This window comes from Nannospalax galili, unplaced genomic scaffold (genome assembly GCF_000622305.1).
Source record: "Nannospalax galili isolate Female #2095 unplaced genomic scaffold, S.galili_v1.0 scaffold547, whole genome shotgun sequence".
NCBI classification, from domain to species: Eukaryota; Metazoa; Chordata; class Mammalia; order Rodentia; family Spalacidae; genus Nannospalax; species Nannospalax galili.
The window spans coordinates 819359-839367 of record NW_008355824.1 but is presented as its reverse complement, the minus strand read 5'-3'; the positions used below and the strand labels follow the sequence as shown (position 1 = coordinate 839367).

The 20009-nt window shown below is 38.0% G+C and overlaps 1 protein-coding gene across 1 annotated transcript in view; it reads left to right on the top strand.

Moving 5' to 3' along the window:
- Stap1 (signal transducing adaptor family member 1) overlaps window positions 1-20009 on the top strand; it is a 51866-nt gene that overhangs the window by 17885 nt on the left and 13972 nt on the right. The window contains exons 4-8 of the mRNA XM_008853827.3: window positions 2645-2701; window positions 5953-6128; window positions 7454-7582; window positions 14370-14439; window positions 16478-16574. Of these exons, the coding sequence (XP_008852049.1) occupies window positions 2645-2701; window positions 5953-6128; window positions 7454-7582; window positions 14370-14439; window positions 16478-16574 (529 nt within the window). The remainder of the gene's footprint in view (window positions 1-2644; window positions 2702-5952; window positions 6129-7453; window positions 7583-14369; window positions 14440-16477; window positions 16575-20009) is intronic.

The window sequence follows — 20009 nt, the reverse complement described above, 5'->3', positions numbered from 1 at the left end:
ATGCAATAAGAAATTACATTTGTCTAGGGATGTAACAGTGGCAGAGTTTTCTCTATGATCTCCTGCCATCCTGCCATGTGTTATTTGGCTGTGTTTACAGGACCACACATGAGTTCCCTCCCATTGAGCTGGCTTTAAGTGCAATTAGATAATTCTTGAATACTCCCAAGATAAAAGTGCCACTATTGTCGATATAGTTTGCTGTGCTGGTCATTGTTGTGGTTATTAGGCTTTAAAGCTGGGCTTGGACCATTGATTGATGTTCTCCCTTAGTATCTTACATAATATCCTCTGAAACTTTGAGAGCTAGTCTTCAGGAAGGAGGCTTCCAGGTCAGTTCCAACTCCATTGCTCCACATACTGTGTTTGAAATATGTCCTGTCTTCAGCAATAGGGTCTTACCTTCAAGCTCTTGGAGGCAATCAAGGGCTGTAGCAATAGTTTGTGCTATTTTGGGAGTCTCATGGACTACCATGACCAACAACTTGAAGGGAGGTTTCTCCTGTTTGGCACTGCTTTTCTTATTATATAACCTTTAGCTATATACATGCACTCATGTTCAGATATTATATGTGAATTTTTCAGTAGGCTTTTGAAGTAATATGTTTACCTCTGGTTTTTCACACCACCTAAACATTATTTATCTCTCCCTCCCTGTCTAAACCTCTCTCCTCCCTCCCTAGTTAAAGTACCCATTTTTCCTCTTTGATAATACCTGTCTCCGATTATCCTCCCACTCTTGAGCTAGTTCTTCACCTTTACTCCAGTGGTAACTTGTATACCTTTCCTTCCTCTCTTCCCAGTTAAATACCCCTATTTTCCCCATACCCCTCTTGGTAACACCTGCCTCTTACTACTCCCTCTCTCAGGCTCCTTCTTTCCCTTTTCCTCCATGGTTTCTTTCCATTTTCCCAGCTCCTGCAGTGACATCTAGATATATATTCACATATTCCTCTACACCTAAGGTTCATGGAACATAGTGGAACAGGGAGTAGAAAGAATACTGATGCATCCCTCAACTCTCACCAATGAAGATTCCTCATGCAACAGAGGGTGATTAACACAGAAAATCACAACTGGCCAAAACATAAAGAATAAGAGACTGCAGAGTGGGTATCCTGGGATAGGACTCCTATATTAAACCTTACCCACCCAGGGCTTAGGGACCATTGTGGAAGAGGAGCAGAAAGATTGTAAGAGCCAAGGGTGGTGGATGATCACAAGGAAACAGAGTTTTCCAGGAGTCTAGGAACTTCCTCATATGAACTTACAGCAATGGTGACAGCATGCACAAAACCCATGCAAACTCAAACCAAGACAAAACTCCAGCATAGAAATGGGAAGTAGGCTCCAGCCTTAGCTAAGGAACTATTGGCAGCTGATCACTGCTGGGTGAAGGAGAGTTGATCTTCTTAAAGGGAGTGACACTAGATAAGCTGACCAAGCTTCAGTAGATGAACTCACACCGAGGGACATCTGGAGACACAAACTAATAGAATGCACGAAATCTAAAGGGGGTGCTATGGGGGATTCAGATAGGGGAGGGGGGTCTAAATATGATTACTGTGCATTGTTTGAAATACACAAAAATGCAATGAAAACATATATTGAAAATATAGAAATAAAATATATTAAAACAAAACAAACAGGAACAAAAACAACCCCCCAAAACAAACAAAACAACTACAGAAAAACTAACAAAACCCCAAACCAAATCAAAATAAAAAATAAAGTGTTCCAATGGACTGAACAGAAGAGACTGAGTTCATAGACAGGGAAAACTAAATAAACTGATAAAGTGAATTGATCATTTCTAAACTTTTCATGCAAGGCAAAAATAAGAGAACAAATTATTAAAAATATAACTAGTTAGTTACTTGAGGTTGCTTTTTTTGTAAGACAGAGGCAACTTCACAATCATGCCAATTGAAATTGGCCAGTGTGGGACATTTGGCTGTTATAGTTCTTTCCCGATTTCTCAAGAAGATCAGGTAACAACTCAGTTTTCTTTTAGTGGTGTGGAACCTTGGCACAAGAGACTCCATTTTGATTTCTAGTGTTGTCACTTCAGGAATTCTGTGCAGGAGGCTAGTCCAAATAACAGCCACCTGGAATGGTTCTTTGACATGATTAAACAAGGTAATACCTGTTGAGAGCTTAGTGCAGTAGCTACCGTTATAAACACTCAAAAGCATTGGTTATTTTGTTCTTATTGTTCTATATTTTAAGTAGTATAAAAATTTCAGATAGCCTTATTTAACAAAAGAAATCACATTTGTAACTAAGAATTGGAAATTTCTGCATTGGTTTACTCAAATTTCAAGCAAGACAACACACAAAGTAAGCTAGTCCACTTGTCCTGGGGGGCTTTCCTCTCCTGCAAGGTGCTGGGCTGAAAGGTGGGCTGCATGCCTGTCCAGCACTTTGCCTGACTTCTGGAGTTCCAAACTCTGTCCTCACACTTGCACAGCAAGCATTTTACCCACAGAGCCATCTCTCTACCCCTCAACCTTGCTAGGTTTTGGTGTCTGCCACATTTTGTCATAAAATAATCATGTGAAATTCTAAAGTTATTTGAATTTAGTACGGATTATTAATGTTTATAGTTATGCATTTTCTGCTTTATCTTTGTTTTCATCTTTAGACAGAAAACATGGAAAGTGGGGAAGAATGGAGAGGCTTCATTCTGACGGTAACAGAGGTAAGAAGACATTCCTTTCTTCTGTTGGGACGAGGTCTCAATACATAGCCCATATTGGCCTTGAGCACATGATCTGACTACTCAACCCTCCCAGCGCTGAGACCATCACTGTGAGCCACCAAGCCTGGTGGCAGGTCATTACCTTCTGCTGATTTATTTGTTCACCAAATATTTGCTAACACCTACTGTGAAGGATACAGGTGAGAGTGGCTGCACTTGTTTTTGAAAGTTATGTTTTTAACAGGTGGGTGGAGAAAGAAAAAGTAAGCAAACACAGGCCTACCTCACACCTTGGTGAGCAGAGAGTCAGGGAGATTTGCTTTTGCTCTCTTATCTTTTTGACACAGGGATTCTTTGCACATGGTGCCATTTGTAGCTTACATAGTAGATTCTAAAGTAATCTACAGTATTTTTCTTATTTTTTAATAAAAAGTGTTACAGTGGGTTTTATGAATAAAATAGACATTATAAAAGAAAGAAACCATAAAAATGAAAAATCATCTTTAAATATTTGTTACATGAGTCTTCCTAAAACAAAAGAATTATCTATTCACTAGTGGCATCTTATCATAGGCAACTAGAGACTACTGCTTAGAGTGAACTGCTTCAGCAACCTGATTACCATTAATTTATAAAGCCACTATAGCAACTGTCATCAAAACATGAGATACTTTGATAACCAGCTTTCCTCAAAGCACTGTGTTCTCTACTACCTTTAGAATAAATGAAAAAATTCCAAGTTTGTTATGATCAAATACCAGCTCTATCCAATACTAATGTCTGAGCAAAGTCTTTCAGTCATATGACATAACCTCAGCTCTTTACTACAGTACTGGATGCTGGGGTTTTTTTTTGTTGTTTGTTGGTTGGTTGGTCTTTTTAAAACAGGGTATCCCTGTAGCCCCTGCTGGCCTGGAACCCGCTCTGTAGACTAGGCTAGCCTCGAACTCACAGCGATCCACCTGCCTCTGCCTCCTGAGTCCTAGGATTAAAGGTATGCGGCACCACGCCCAGCCTAGATGCTGTTTTTTTTTATATCAGCCAGTTACAGATAAAAGGTTAGAGGTTCAGTTACTATACAAAGTAGCCCTAAGAGGCTTAAAGAGTAGGCTTTAAACATGTGGAGGTCGTGCTTACTTGTGGGGGTTGGAAGAAGAAACTGTTAGGAGAATTGTACTTTCTCCCTCTGTGGTGGAAAGGCCTCATTGGGTACCATTGCGTGGGTACAAGTACCCCAAGGGCCTGGAGGAAAACACTAACCCCACTGGAAAAGTCTTGATACATCTTCCTGATACACTAACAATACTTGAAGTTTGGGCCATTTTATTCATATTTTTCCTTGCGATAAGGATAGAAAATGGTACTTTTTAATTAAAGCATTGATATATTATGGAATATTAAAATGCCATATGAATTTTCAGGAGAAGACAATTTGTCTCAAGTTTCCGACTCTGTAACTGTTTGGGGAATGGTCTCAGATTACTGAATGTGAACAATTCATTTGTAAAAATACTCTACCATTCTTACTATATGCCCCAAGAGAACATAACTGGTCATAATGAGGAATTAAATTGGAGGTATGAAAGCAATTCAAGAGGACACATACAGGTGACTCAATCTGAAACACAGAAAAGGTAGTAACAACAAAACCAAGCAACATATGTCAGACCTTAGTGGAATAGTGTGAGTAACGCAGAGCCACTAAAATCAAATGAACCTGAGTTTGAGCTGATCATATTTTCTGTTTTTATTTTTTTATTTGTAAAGTGAAAATAGCAATACCTTTTTTATAGCATTGTTGTATCTTTGATAACATATATATAGTACTTCAGATACATGCACTAAGTAAGAGAAATATTAACATAGAATAAAAGATAGTTGTTTCATTAGTTTCCTCCTCACCATTTTATTTTGGCTTTGGTTGTTAGTTAGCTTAGTTATCTAGAAGAGTGGTATATAAATCTTTTTAGATTGTGTATCCGTACTAGTAAATTCTTATTTAAATTTCATATGTACTGATATACAGATTCAAATATAAATAACAGTATGAAGTAATGAAATAGTAACTAAGCATGGGACTGGAGACATGGCCCACTGGGTAAATTGCTTGCTGTACAGCCATGAGCTCCTGAGTTTGGTCCCCAGAACCCACATAAAAGCCAGCATCTTAAACAAGTCAGTGTCCATAATCCCAGTGCTGGGCAAGCAGAGACAGGTGGATCCCCAGGGCTTGCTGGCCAGCTGTACTAGCCAAAATGCCAAGCTTTCAGTTCAGTGAAAGACACTATCTAACAAGGTGGTGGTGGCAAGAGATAAAGACACCTGATGTTGAACTCTGACCTCTACACACACATTCATGAACAAGCTCACTCCCACCCTCATGTACATATATGCATACCTCACACACACAAATACACATGCAGAGAGAAATAGTAACTAAATGGAAATGAATTTCTATTATTTTTTTACTGCATTCAAATGAATTCTCATGTATATCACATAAGTCTGTGTTCTCCCCTGGTGGTAAAGATGATAAATCAGACATGGCTGCTTCCAAATATAAACTAGCTAGTGTCACATATAGAAAAAAAAAAACACTATACCATTAGCACTACATTTCCCAAGAGAGCATAGCTTGTCCCCAACTAAATTGGGGACATGAATACAATTCACAAGACCAAATATAGATGACTTGATTCAGAACACATTTCTAGAAAAGGTAACATCAACAACAAAACTGCCATCAGAGAAGTACCATAATGAGAAAATATACATGAATACTGCGAACATACCACAACATAGACCTCTAATGGCTGATCCCATGTCATCCGACGTTTGGTCTCATCTTAAACCCACGTTGCCATAATAAGACGGAGCTTTTCCGAGTTTTACTTGTGAAAGAATGAGGTACTGCACTGGTGCTCGTGAACTTCCTTGGCATTACTGAACTAGTCAACTCTGGATGAAAAATGAGAGCTTGGTTGCTACTCCGGTTACCTTGTAGTACAAGGTATGTGTACTTTTCCCTGAGACCAGATCAAAAAGAAGACTTCTTTAGAAGGCTGGACATTCTGTTGATGTAGAGGCAGTTCTAAGACACCAATCTTAGAGGAAAATTTTCTATTTGTGATTCTATCCATTCATCACTGCCAGGTAACTAAAGCTCCTTAGGATGCCCATGCTCATTTTTACTAAAGCCAGTATGTTATTTAGGATCTTTCTTGTCTACCTACTCTTTCAATTGGTTTCAGCTATCAGTTCCCCAACACGTGTCACTTCTACCTGGGCAAGTAATTAGACTGCAGGAAGTCCTAGAGAGAGAAAAGAAAAGAAGGGTCGAGACAGAGCAGCTACCACCACTTGTGCCTGTGGAAAAAGAGAAGGAGCCAGTAGAAGATTATGTGGATGTACTGAACCCTATGCCAGCGTAAGTGCACAGCACAGGTTTATTTAAGCAGTTGTTAAGACTAATTTCTAATTGTCAAGCAGAGTTATCCACTTGAACTTTTTACACCAGGGACACTAAATGTCTTGGGGATAAACTATATATATCTGAGTACCTGCCACATTTCCTCTCATATGTCATGATCAACATTATGCATATTTGAACTAGCTTTTACCACAGAGGAAATCCCCTTCTGCCCACACCTCTAGACCAAGTAGGTATCTTTCCGGAGTTCAAACCTAAATAAAGGTTCCTATAAAGAAGGAAGAAAGATATATTTTTTCACTATACAACTCTATACTTGACTGAATTTCTATCATCAAATATACCAAAGATTTTTAGATTCTTAAAACATTGCATTCAATTGATTGATCAGTGAGCAATCACTGAGCTTGCTCTTTCAGGAGGGTCCTGTGTAAACCATGTATGTCAAGTGTTTAAAAAACGTAGCACACAGCATCTGGATTCTGCAGCATCTCATGTGTATCTTCTTTATGGCTGAAAATGTAATGGGCCCTTGTGGTGTTCTTGTCAATAAAACTTGTCCTGGGACCATCTCTGACATTAGGTTCTATCTGTACTGCTGTCACTGAAACCTGCTAATCAGTGCTGTTAGGTCAAACTAGATAAGTGATCAATCAGTAGAATAAAGATAACATGGACTGCTTCTTTTTCTCCCCCCGCCCCAATAAAACAAGTTATATGTTTATTACAGATAAAGAGATGATTAAAATTATTTATTGTCCTAACACTCAAAAAGATATTTGGTATCAACATTTTAGATGTATCATGTTTTACCAGATTTTTCCCTGATTATATGTTTGAATATATATTCATTCATAGATATACATATTATATTCATATGTATGAATTCAATGCATATGATAAAAAGGCAAGTAATTAATTTCTTAATTGTATATATACAAATACCACAATGCCTATAAAGACCTATTATACCAAAAGGAGTCAGCTCAAACATAGTTTTACTATCAGTTGTCTAAAACAGAACCCAGGAAAAGAAGCATTTAGAGATGCTTTGGAATCCTGCAAGAAAACCACCAGCAAATAATCCAAGATCCTGTTGTGAACTAAGACTGGGGATACATTGTTAGCTACTGTTTTAGGTTTTCAAATGATAATTATGGTTATTTACAGATAGTAAATTGCTATTAGTAGATTGCTTTTCATGTCCTCCTTGTTTAAAATATAAAAACCTATAGCTCTCAAAGGTATGTTGGTAGCATTATTTTCAAGCAATGCTCTTCACCATTGAAAAAAAAATTGTTTTTTTAACCTTACCTCTGTAGATGTTTTTATGCAGTTTCTCGGAAAGAAGCAACTGAAATGTTGGAGAAGAATCCTTCTTTGGGAAATATGATCCTGAGGCCTGGTAGTGACAGCAGAAACTACTCCATCACTATCCGCCAGGAGATAGAGTATGTTTAATTAAAACATGTATTAAAATGTTAAGGGCATGTCATTAGAGACCTTAGAGACATTGCTTTAGAGACCAAAATCTCACAGGTTCCACTCAGTACCTGTAATGCATTCTGTTAGGGTTGCAAATATAAACACAAGAATAGGAAGGCATGTGTGATATAAGCAAAGCTTTCACTTTAGAGGTGATAAAGAGAAATGTTCTGGGGCTGGAGAGACAGCTGCGCTTGTAGAGGACCTGGGTTTGGTTCCCAGCACTCATATGGCAGCTAACAATTGTCTCTAACTCTAGTACCAAGGGATCTGTGAGCTTCTTGTGGCTTCCACAGGCATTGCATGTATACATGCAGGTAAAACATTCCTACACATAAAATAAAAATAAATCAAAAAATATTTTAAAAAAGAAAAGTTCTGTGATTGCTATTGTTTTAATATAGACTAATATATAGAATATATAGAATAATATAGTTTAACATAGAATGGTCATAGAGAGAATAAGAGAATGGTCATTGAGAGAACAAGCCTGGCTTGTTCAAGAAGCAGAAAGATGCCGTTGCGTCTGCTATGAAGTAGGCAAAGAGCTGAGGCAGCAGAGATTCCAAAGGTAGGGCAGGCACAGGCCAAAGCCCTAGAGGCCACTTTAGGGACAGAGTTTTACTCGGAATGTTGACATACTTTATCTACAAAAAGGGCTACTTCAGAGCCCCTTGTTAAGGCTAATAATTTTTTTGTAAAATAGTTTACCTTTGAAAAACTCAGAAACATGTACAAGCCAAGAGTGAGGCTACAGCTCCACCGGTGCAGTGCTTGCTATGCAAGCCTGATAACCTGAGTTCAACCTCTAGAACTCACTTAAAAACAAACAATGCATGGTAGTGCGTGCTAATAACCCTAGCACTGGAGATGTGGAGACAGGCGGATACTGCATGTAAGTGCTCTCATGTGCATGCACAACAGTACACACACACACACACACACACAGAGAGACACACACACGAAGTTCGTTTTCTAATTAGGGTGCTTGGATCTTTTAAAGCCACTCCAGCAGCTGGGCATGGTGGCGCAAGCCTTTGATCCCACCGGAGGCAGAGGCAGGCGGATCTCTGTGAGTTCCTGGTCTACATACAGAGTTCAAGGTCAGCTGGGGCTACAGGGAAGCCCCTGCTTCAAAAAAGACAAAAAAAAAAAAAAAAAAGGCAGTCCAGCTTTCAGAGTCTGAAAACTTACACTTTAATAGAGATTCTGGTTTAGGTAACACTTCCATAACTGATAATATAATTAATATATACAGATTTTTGACATATTTAAATATTCAATAGATGACTATGTTTTTTATAGAAGCATAACTTGGATTTTGTATTTGAATTTACTATTATTCGTTAGGATTTTATTCTATTTATGTATTACAATGCATCTACCAATAAATCTACCAATCTACTCCATAAACATCTGTCTTTCTAAGTAGATTGAATATGAAGACATTGAAAGTTGAGAAAGGCAATAAAAAGTAAATAATTTTTTAGATGAAAAATTAAAATCATAGCACTATGAGCCACTGCCCTCAAAGGTATATTTACTGGCCAGTTAATATAAATAGATACTTGTCTTTATGCAGCAGTCATGAACAGTTGGCAAGATTGTTAAGTGATCAATCAGATCCTGGCTCTCTCTTCTCTCTCTCTCTCTCTCTCTCTCTCTCTCCCCCCCCCCCCCCCGTATCTGTGTATATCTGTGTATATTTTTACACTGTAAATAGGTGTCTACCTTCTTGTGGTTTCCTTGTGTTTTCCATTTACTGTAAGCTGGCATTTGTTAGCCAATAGCATATGCTATGATAACATTATTATAAGCTAAACATTCACAATGAATTTTCAGTTCTACTGGAATATAGTAGAATGTTATACAGTTTTGAAGTTACAGTCCATTAGAGTTATAACTTAATAAGCTATTTTGAAGCAAATTCAAAAGGAATAAAAGTTATTAGGTGCAAATAAGTAGTGATCTTGTAGTGATCTTAGACCTCCTGAGTGGAAAGTGGTCTTCCATCTTGTATTTCCTAGTCAAGGAGCTGGTCCTTTTACAAGGTGTAGGAAACTGAGTATCAGGTAAAGCACAAAAACGCTTTTAGATTCAGACTGCCACTTTAAAAAAATTAGAGGATACATAAACTAAATTAAAATGTACATAGATAAAGAAACACAAACTGATTGAAAGCAAAATTAATTCACACAAGTCATTATTTTTCCCCTCATGTTACTCCTCTCTTGATGTGATTGTTTGATTAGTTTTCATGGGACCCATATGTTACTATTCTTCACTAAATGAACAAAATCTCAGGACCCAGTGGCTCCTTAAAGGCTCAATACTGCCTAATTCCTATACAATAGCAACTTGGTGCTTGGTCTCCCTGAAGGCTGTCTAAATTAGCACCACCCTGCATTGCATTTTCCACACAGCTGAGTTATGACAAGCAACAGTGTTTTCTGCTGCAAATGTGGATTACAGCCAAATGCAATGAATATCTGCACTTAAGAGATGAAATTAATGCCATCATTTTATGTATGTTTGTATTGTATTTAAGCCACATTTTAAACTCATAAGAAAGAATTTGGCAAAGGAGTTCTTGTTAAAGTTACCTAATTCCCATTTTAGCAATCTCACTTTCAGTTTGAAATCAGCCAATGTTCATAAACATCTATAATATTTTCAAAATATTTTATGCCAGGCGTGGTGGTGCATGCCTTTAATCCCAGCACTCGGGAGGCAGAGAAAGACAGATCCCTGTGAGTTCAAGGCCAGCCTGATCTACATAGTGAGTTCCAGGCCAGCTGGGGCTACTGGGAAATCCTGTCTCAAAAACACCCCCCCATTTTTTTTATTTATTATTTTTATTTTATGTGTATGAATGTATTGCTTGCATGTAGGTAAGTGTACCCATGTTGTGCAAACCCTCGGAGCTCAGAAGAGGGAATCAGATCTCCCTAGAACTGGAGTTACAGATAGTCTCCATGTGGGTGATGAGACTGGAACTCGGGTCCTCTGTAAAAGCAGCCAGTGACGTTAACCTCTGAACCCTGCTACACCTATGCTGTTTTATAGAACAACTTCCAAGTTCATATTTAGGAAGCAGAAGTCAAAGTATGATGGTGAAAACTGAAGCATTTGAACACCAGAGTGAATATGTGTCAATTTAGCCTTCTGAGAATATTTATTCAAGGAAGTGTAATGGATCACTCTTCCCTGTTATTCCATGAATCTTAGGACTTAAGGATTGATAATATGGTAACAGTCCTGTGTTGTGCAATACATCAAAGTAGGCCTTTTAGAATGCCTGAATTTAGCATCTTCTATTTAATACATCACTTGACTTTTAAGGATAGCTATCTGAGAGAGTACTAGAATTATAGCTTGCTAATAGCAGAGAGCTTAATGTAAATATTTTGGTGGAGATCTAGACTCTTGGGAAATATCTCTGTTTCCCACAAAACCAGTTCATTTTCTTTCATACAGGTTACAGGAGATTTGCTCAGCCATGCAAGTGAGTCTGGTAAACACTAGCTGGAAAGGACAAGTTGGTTTACAAAGCAGTATTTGAAAGTAATTTTTTTTCCATGTGTTGGCAGGTCAGCTGTAGGAGGGAAAGCTATTTTCAGGAATAAACAATACTTATCAATGCCAAATTATTTGATGTCTTCTTTCTCAGTGTAGAATATAATCCATCCTCACTCAGCCCAGTAGCATGTGAACTCATAAGACATAAACTCCATGTTTTGTTTTTTTGTGAATTTGTTATGACTAGGGGCCATTTACATTTTTGTAGTGTCATTATTAGCTAAAGAAGCAACAGAAAATCTTTATCACAAAGTCTGTCTTTTGTTAAAATTGAGGTTAGAAACTAAGAACAAATACTTAAGAACCATATTTAAGGCCACATTTTAAAAAATACTAAATTTTTGTTTGTTTGTTTTTGAAACTAGATCTCTTCTGTAGCCCAGGCTGACCTGGAATTTGTAATCCTCCAGGGCCAGTCTCCCAAATCCTGGGATTAAAGTTGTGCTGACCTCATCTGGCTTTACTTTATTCTTCAAGTCATAATCAGAAAGTTAAACTATCCTACTTTTTCCTTTGTCTTTATTCCTTGGAAAACCAATCAATAAATCAATCAAACAAGCAAATAAACAAAAAGCTAGAGGACAAGTATGTTCTAAAATGAGAGACACAGCCTATGAAAGTTCAGTGGAATTGTTTTTCTGCCTTACCTTTTACTTCAAAATTTAGTACTGCTACTCATAAAGTCCCAAGAGCCTCTGCTGACCTTTGCTAGCTTTCACCCACAGCTCTCCATGTATGATTATACGATGTCATGATATGATATGATACTACACTAACAACTACTAATAACTACTAATTGCTGTTTCTCAAATAATACCCTTTATACACCCTGTGTTGAATGCTGCAAATATACCCTCCAGTCACAATAGAATAATTGAGACAAATACTGTTTTCCATTCTTTACAATGAAAGGGCTGAGACTGGAAGAAACCACCAAAATAAGGCAATATGTAGCAAAAAAGAATGTTAATTTAATGAGTGTTTAACTGTGTTAGGTACTCTGTTAAGGGCTTTGTAAGCATTGACCCACAAGAGCCCTGTGACGTAAGCCACTATCATCTCCATTATACAGAGTGAACACATATACACAAGCATACAAATACATTTAGAGAGCACATATGACAGAAACAGAATTTGAACCAAGTGTTCTGCCAACTTCCCAAACAGTAGCAGTAACTTATTGTGTAGCATACGGGAATCCTAATTGAAACTGGAGTTTTCAGATTACAAAGAGCTTTCATGGTAACAGTAAAGATAAAGCCAGAGCCAATCACCCCAAGGAAGTACATGTCAAACCTCCTCTGTCCAAAAATGCTTCCTCTGCCTGTCTGTAACTGATTAATGACATTTTAGCATCAAAGAATGTTTTCTTTTGAAGGGAGAAGATTGAGCAAGGTTCATCCCATGTTTTGAAAGCAGGCCATCAGCATTAATGATTGTTTCCAATGTGGATCTGGTTGAGAGTAGATTTGGGCATAATGGCGAATGAGGAAAGCCCCTGAATAGAAGTTCAGGAACATGAACTGGAAATGAAAGATATATATATATAAAGGTATATAGGCTCTATAGACAGCTTAACCCAATGAGGTTTTTCTCTTTTGGTCTTTTTGAGACAGGGTCTCCCTGTAGCAGGGAGACCCTGTCTCAAAAAGACCAAAACTCACAGAGATCCACCTGCCTCTCCCTGAAATTTTAATTTAGATCACTTCTAAGCGTAAGGCAAATATTGAATTAGTTTGCCTTTCAGACAAATTACACCATAGTAAATGGAAAAAGTTTGGGTCCTAAACACGCTTTCCATATAAATCAAAGGAATTCAAGACAAACATGCTGTTATTCAAAGCCATGCTGACTCACGCCTTCGCTCAGCATAAACTCATTAAGTTCTAACACATAACACTATGAACTGAGCTCCTAATATTTTTTAAATTTAGGTTTTAAAATATTTGTTATGTATATAATGCTGCGGGTACAGTGATGAATAGACTGATTTCTTCTTCTGAAGCAGTTCATAACAAGAAATCATATATTTAAGGTGGTAAAACTTTTGTGTTCTATAGCTGAAGAAGCGGAAGAAGGTAAGATGCATCTGCCATACTTACATTCCCACCCTCTGCTACTATACTGAACATTCTCCTGCCACGGAGGGCTATCTGGATGGATGAGTGATGAGTTAGAATACTTTTGCTCTCAATAATTCTTTCTACTTTTCTTTTAATATAAGGAGTAGAGTATTTGTTTGTATATGTCTACATAAGATTTGTCATTCCTTGGGGTCCTTTTTTAAGTAGTAATGAGTGGATCTTGTGTATTAGGAAAGTGCTGTATAACTGAGCTACATCTCCAGCCTCTCATGATTTTATATTGTCTATTTTATGTTATTGACATTTTAAAAATTATGACCAAAGATTTTTACTGTTTGATTTTTATCTTTTATTTTTTCATTCACCTGCTTAGTAACCCAAATTTCTTTTTTGACACTGAGTTGAAATGATTTAATCAAATACACCAATCAACTTTCTTTTACAATTTATATTTTTATTGAATTTTTATGCATTCCATGCAATACATCTTTATCATATTTAGACCCCCTTCCCTATCTTCACCCCAAGAGCACCCCCTCCAGATTTCATGCATTCTGTCATATATGTTAAAGTCATGTATAGAGGCAAGTCTATATTCCCAGATGTCCCTAAGTGTGAGTTTATCCACTGGAGTCTGTTCAGCCTATCTAGCATCACTCCCTTAAAGACCACCTCTCCCTCACCCAGCAGTGATCACCTTCCAATAGTTCCCCAGATAAGGATGGGGCTTATTGCCCATTTCCCCAGTTCTATGGCTGGGTTTTTGTCTATTTTGAGTTTATATGGGTCTTGTGCACGCTGCCACCATTGCTGTAAGTTCATATGAACAAGTTCCCAGCCACCTGGAAAACTGTTTCCTTGTTGACCTAAATTTCTTATGCCTCCTCATGAATAACCATTCATCTTAAAGAAAGATAGTTAAAATAAATTAAAAAAAAAAAAGGATTCCACTTGCCAAACTGCAATTGCCACTTGCCAAACTGTAGTTGTGAGGTTGTGAGGACACAAGTTTAGTATACATGGCACATTACATGATTGCATTCGCTCAATTATATAATCAAAGGGGGGTCAACTATTTGTTTCATTTTAGCACACCAAGAATCAAGCACTACAAAGTGATGAGCATTGGAGAAAACTACACCATTGAACTGGAAAAACCTGTAAGTAGTTATTTCTTGACTGTTGATATACTTTCTCCTGTTGCCTTCCAAACCTACCTTTATAAAATACAGAGAAAAGTGGGAAAAGAGTTGTCTGCCTTAGGGACTCTTGCTGGTTAAGAGGCAAGGAGTCCTGCAAGTGGGAGATACAAGGGGTTAGAAGAGACATCCAGGCAGGTGGATCTGGAACAGAGTTAAGAGCACCGACTGCTCTTGCAGAGGACCTGGGTTCTGTACCCAGCACCCATATTGGGGCTCACAACCATCTGTAACTGCAGTTCCAGGAAATCTGGTATCTTCTTCAGACCTCCATAGCCACTGCATGCACATGGTGTACTCACATACATGCAGACAAAGCACTCATACACATATAATAAAAATTATAAATAAATCTTATAAGAATTGGCAGTTGAGGTTGATTAGATAAACCTGCTTCAAAGTTATTTTCACTTTTCTTTCTCTGTTAATCATTAATATAATTGTTTCAGAGAGAGAAAACTAATTTTATCCAATGTCTGTTTTACATCCTTTTTTTTTTTAATATAAGCATTTAAATGTGCTTCTATGTGAAGGGAAGAAATCTGTGAATTCCCAGTCCTTTTGTATCTACCATGCATAAGCTCAGGAATTCCCTTTACCAGAAGCTTACTAGGAGAACAATTTTTTTTCTTTGTCTTCAAGCCTTCTCTCAGTATAGATGAGTTATGCCATGAGGTTAATGGCACAGTCTTAACCTCCAGTACAATGTGAGGTACAGAGCTAAGTAATTTCCATATGCAGTTTAATCTGTTCATTGCCTGAAAGTAGATATTGCTATGCCAACTCTACAGGGGTGAAAACCAGCATTTACACTAATCTCAGCCACGAAAGTGTTAAATGATGTATCCTAGTATTTCTCGAAAATTAGATCCTAGTTCCTCTGCCTCTCCAGCTTGTTGTTTTACATAAAATAAGGGACAGTGTGGTAGAATTTCTTATGTTTTGACTGCAACCCTTAGAGAGCTGGGGATTCACACAGGTCACATTTTTTCATAAATGCCTCCAAAACTTCTCAGATCCATGTCTGTGGATCTCCCTATGTATCCCAGCCTGCCCTGAACTTGCCATCTTCTTGCTTCTGTCCCCTAAGTGCTGGGTTGATAGATGTGCACCACCCGACCTGGCTCCTATTGGGCTTTGTAAGCAAAGCTCCAATAAGGAAGCACTAGACTAGATTGCTGAAGGATGAGCCCAACAAGTGGGTAGAAGTGATGTCAGTAAGGAACAGTGTAATCAGAGCGTCTTTGTAAGCAGTGAACTAGGCTCTTTGTCATTGGCCTATACATTTCCACAGTGGAAGGAAAATAAGTCTGGATTATTTTTTTCATTTTTTCGAGTTCTTCCTAACCCCACTCTTCAACCACATTGTATTTCTATGAATTACTTTATGTCTTCAAGATTACTTGTGATATTCAGATTTAACCAGATTTTACCTGTATACAAGTATTGATCTATGAGGTAGAGACATTTTAGTGGCTCTCAGACCCCTAAATTATCCTGATACAATGAAGGATTAAAATGCTTAAGTTTTTTAATTTTAAGTAGAAGAAACAAATTATGCCCAATTTAAAGAAAAAATGAATATTGTGAGACTATAGAAGTTTCTTATTATAAATATTCTGAAAGCTATTTCTTCAAGGACTAGGAAGCCATTTGGTTGGAAGCTGTTACTCTTTCTTGTTCCTTCGAAGTTCAACTTTCAGAAAGGGGGCATCCTTTTGCCTAAATTGAGTCCTTTTTCTGTTTTAATTGGGGAAAGCACTAGACTGCATCCAATGAGAAGAATTTCTCAATAGAGAGTGATCAGATAGACATTGAAAAGGGGAAATAGACATGGGTAAGAAAATTATGACCATTCAGCAAGTCATTGATGTTTGATACTACCCTGACTTTCTGGAGGCCAGGAAACATAAGACAATCCCCATTAGACTACAGTGGACCATCTCTTACTTCATATTTACTCAGGCACTGAGCCGCCTCTCATTTTCTCTTTATACAGGTAACACTCCCAAACCTTTTCAGTGTCATTGATTATTTTGTGAAGGAGACTAGAGGGAATTTAAGACCATTTATATATTCTTCGGATAACAACTTTGGTATGTCTTTCACTTTATTGTTATATTAAAGAAAACAAACCCAAACCTAAGGAACTCTGATAGAATTTGTAGTGCTAGCCAAGGTACAAACTCATTTTTGTTTTTTAAGTATCCATTTGGCAATCATTTTGTCACTGAGTCTGGGTGGGAGGGAGTGTCAATGTGTCCTTGTGCATAGTTTATGAGGCATGTATTGGGACTATCAACTTCAGTCCATCATTCGACTTCACTTTATCAAACAAATTCAGAGACAACAGGAAAGCATAATGAGACAGACTCAGAGAGAAGCAAACAGGGCATGCAAAGGATCACAGTGTCAGATGCTTCAAACAGGAGAGAATGCACAAGGATAAGGAAAGACTGGGGAATAGGACACTTGATAATAGTGATCTTGAGAGAACTTCTATTCCACTATAAATGTAGAAGTCAGGTGGTAGGTAATAGGGAATGAGGGGGTGGTGAGGAGCCCCTGATAAAGATCGTAATTAGGATCAGTTTCAGAATTTCTGGGCTCCTTTTTCACAATTAAGAGTTTCAAAACAGGCCAGATGTGGTGGCACACGCCTTTAATCCCAGACTTGGGAGGCAGAGGCAGGTGGATCTCTGTGAGACAGAGGCCAGCCTGGTCTACATAGTGAGTTCCAGGCCAGCTGGAGTTACAAGGAGAAAACAAACAAACAAACAAACACAAAAAATACCAAAACAAACAAGCAAACAAAAACAGGGCTGGTGGTGACTTAGTAGGTAAAGGCATTTACTTTTGAGCCTGACTACCTGAGTTCAATCCACGTAATGGAGTTTTCCTCTGACCTCTACACATGCATTCCCCACACATGTATACACCAACACATCACACACACACACACACAAACACACAAACACACTAAACAAACAAACAAACAAACAAACAAATAAATAAATAAATATAACCCCCCTCCCAGAATTTCAAAACAGTGATCAACAGTAGTGTCAATGGCAGAGTTCATATGCCAACTAAATTGGCTCCATTTGCATTCCCGTTTAAATATAGCAAGGCAGGGTAGATGTGATCATTTTCTCTGTTCTTTCCAACAATCTGTACTGTACGTGGTCATTAGGAAAGCTGAAATCATGAGAGTCAATGTATCTCCAGCTTGTTTTCATTTCAGTCCTCAAAACAGCTCCTGTTTCTACACATTATGAAGGAAAACAATTGCACAGGGGGATATATGGAGAGTCTAATTAAAAGGACAGCAGTTGTAAAAATCTAAGTTCTTAAAATATCACTATTACTCTTGGGTTGCCAGGTAACAATACAAAAAAATGCAAAGCTAAGAGTCTGAAGAAACTCAGAATGATCACACCTATTCTTACTCTGTGGAGGGTCATCTGCACGCTCATCAGAGGAAATGCCTCTGTGATCACACAGGCTGTTTGACAGTTTCCATTAGGGGCCCACAGACTTTTGAGGCAGCACAGTTTATTTTTGGTGGGTTCTTGTATCAAAGAATTCTTCCTTGAGTCTAAAATATTCCTTCCTCTTCTGCATGTGAATCTAATTTCTGGCTTTGAAATCCTATTACAATAACCACAGTGTTTCTTCTTAGTGTTCCTATGTACTATTTAAATTATTGGTTCTTGCAGCCAATCTCAGATTTTCTCTGTTTGTTGTCTAGTTTCTGAACACTTATAACATCTGATCACAAGGTTCAACACATCACTACACAAATGATCGACATAATACATTACTTTGGATGTGTGAAGGAAAACATACAGAATCCTTTGACAATGAGGTTTTTCTGGATTTTGTATTTGGTCTTTTTTGAGACAGGGTCTCCCTGTAGCCCCAACTGGCTTGGAACTCACTATGTAGACCAGGCTCACCTTGTTCTCACAGAGACCTGTCTGCTTCTGCCTCCTGAGTACTGGGATTAAAGGTATGTACCACCACACGAGGCCTGATAATGAATTCTTAATATACTCTTTTCTCTCAAACTCCTCAGGATTGCTCATAATATCTCTAAAATAAAATTCGTGTGTGTGTGTGTGTGTGTGTGTGTGTGTGTAAAATTCACTATAACTTTCCTCCTTCCTGGATGATATTCTATTGATTTGTTACTCAATGCCATATAACAAACCACATCTAAAACGTGGTGATGAAGCAGCAACCATTTTATTTGTTCTTAGTTCCATGGGTCAGAAAATTGGATTAGATTCAAGTGGGCAGTTCTAGTCTTACCTTGTCACTCACAGGAGTAAGGAGCCAGGAGCTTAGCTGGGGCTGCACTGTCCTAGGAACCTTGTTCACACATCTGGTGGTTGTCAGCTGGGGATGGCTGAAGCTTGGTCTCTGAACCTAGAAGAGGTGAGTGCTGACTCTCTCACACAGGATACAAGAGCAGTAAACTATGTGTCCTTGGATGGAAATTCTGAATGATGGCTATGTTTAGAGTGCTGAGATTAAAGGTGTGTGCTACCACACCCAGCAGTTTTGCCTTTTCTAGAATGTCATAAATGCTATGGAAACTTTTGAGTCTGATTTCCTTCATTCATCCTAATGTCTCCAAGATTCATACAAGTGTATGCATTATTAGCATATTCTTTCTGCTTCTGAGTAGTATTTCACTGTATGGAAGTACCAGTTTGTTTTCCCATTTACTAATGAATGTATTAGAGTTGTTTCCAGTTGGAGCAATCATTAATCTATACATTCATGCACAGGATTTTGTGTAAATGTAAGTATTCACTTACATTGGATAAAACATCTAGGAATGAGATTACAGGGTTATAAGGTAACTCTATCCTTAACTGTTTTCAGAAGTGATCTTATTTTTGGCATGTTCACAAAGTTAATCTAGTAGGTGTGTGGTGGTATCTGTGGTTTTAACATGTATTTTCCTAATGAAGAATGACACTGAGGAGCTGGAGAGATGGCTCAGCAGTCAAGAACACTTACTGTTCTTCCAGAGGACACGGATTCAATTTCCATCACCTATGTGGTGGCTAATAACCATATGCAACTCTGGATCCGACTTCCTTTTCTGGCCTGTGTAGGGCATTGCACACACGGGGTGCACTTACATGCAGGCAAAACACTCATACACATAAAATAAAAATAATAAATAAAATGTTAAAAAAGAACAAGGCGGAGCATCTCCTATCGCCATTCATATATCTTATTTGGTGTCCATTTAAATCTTTAGTCATAAACCATATGCAACTCTGGATCCGACTTCCTTTTCTGGCCTGTGTAGGGCATTGCACACACGGGGTGCACTTACATGCAGGCAAAACACTCATACACATAAAATAAAAATAATAAATAAAATGTTAAAAAAGAACAAGGCGGAGCATCTCCTATCGCCATTCATATATCTTATTTGGTGTCCATTTAAATCTTTAGTCATATTTTTTAAAATTATTTATTTAATAACCACATACTTAGAAGAAGCATTT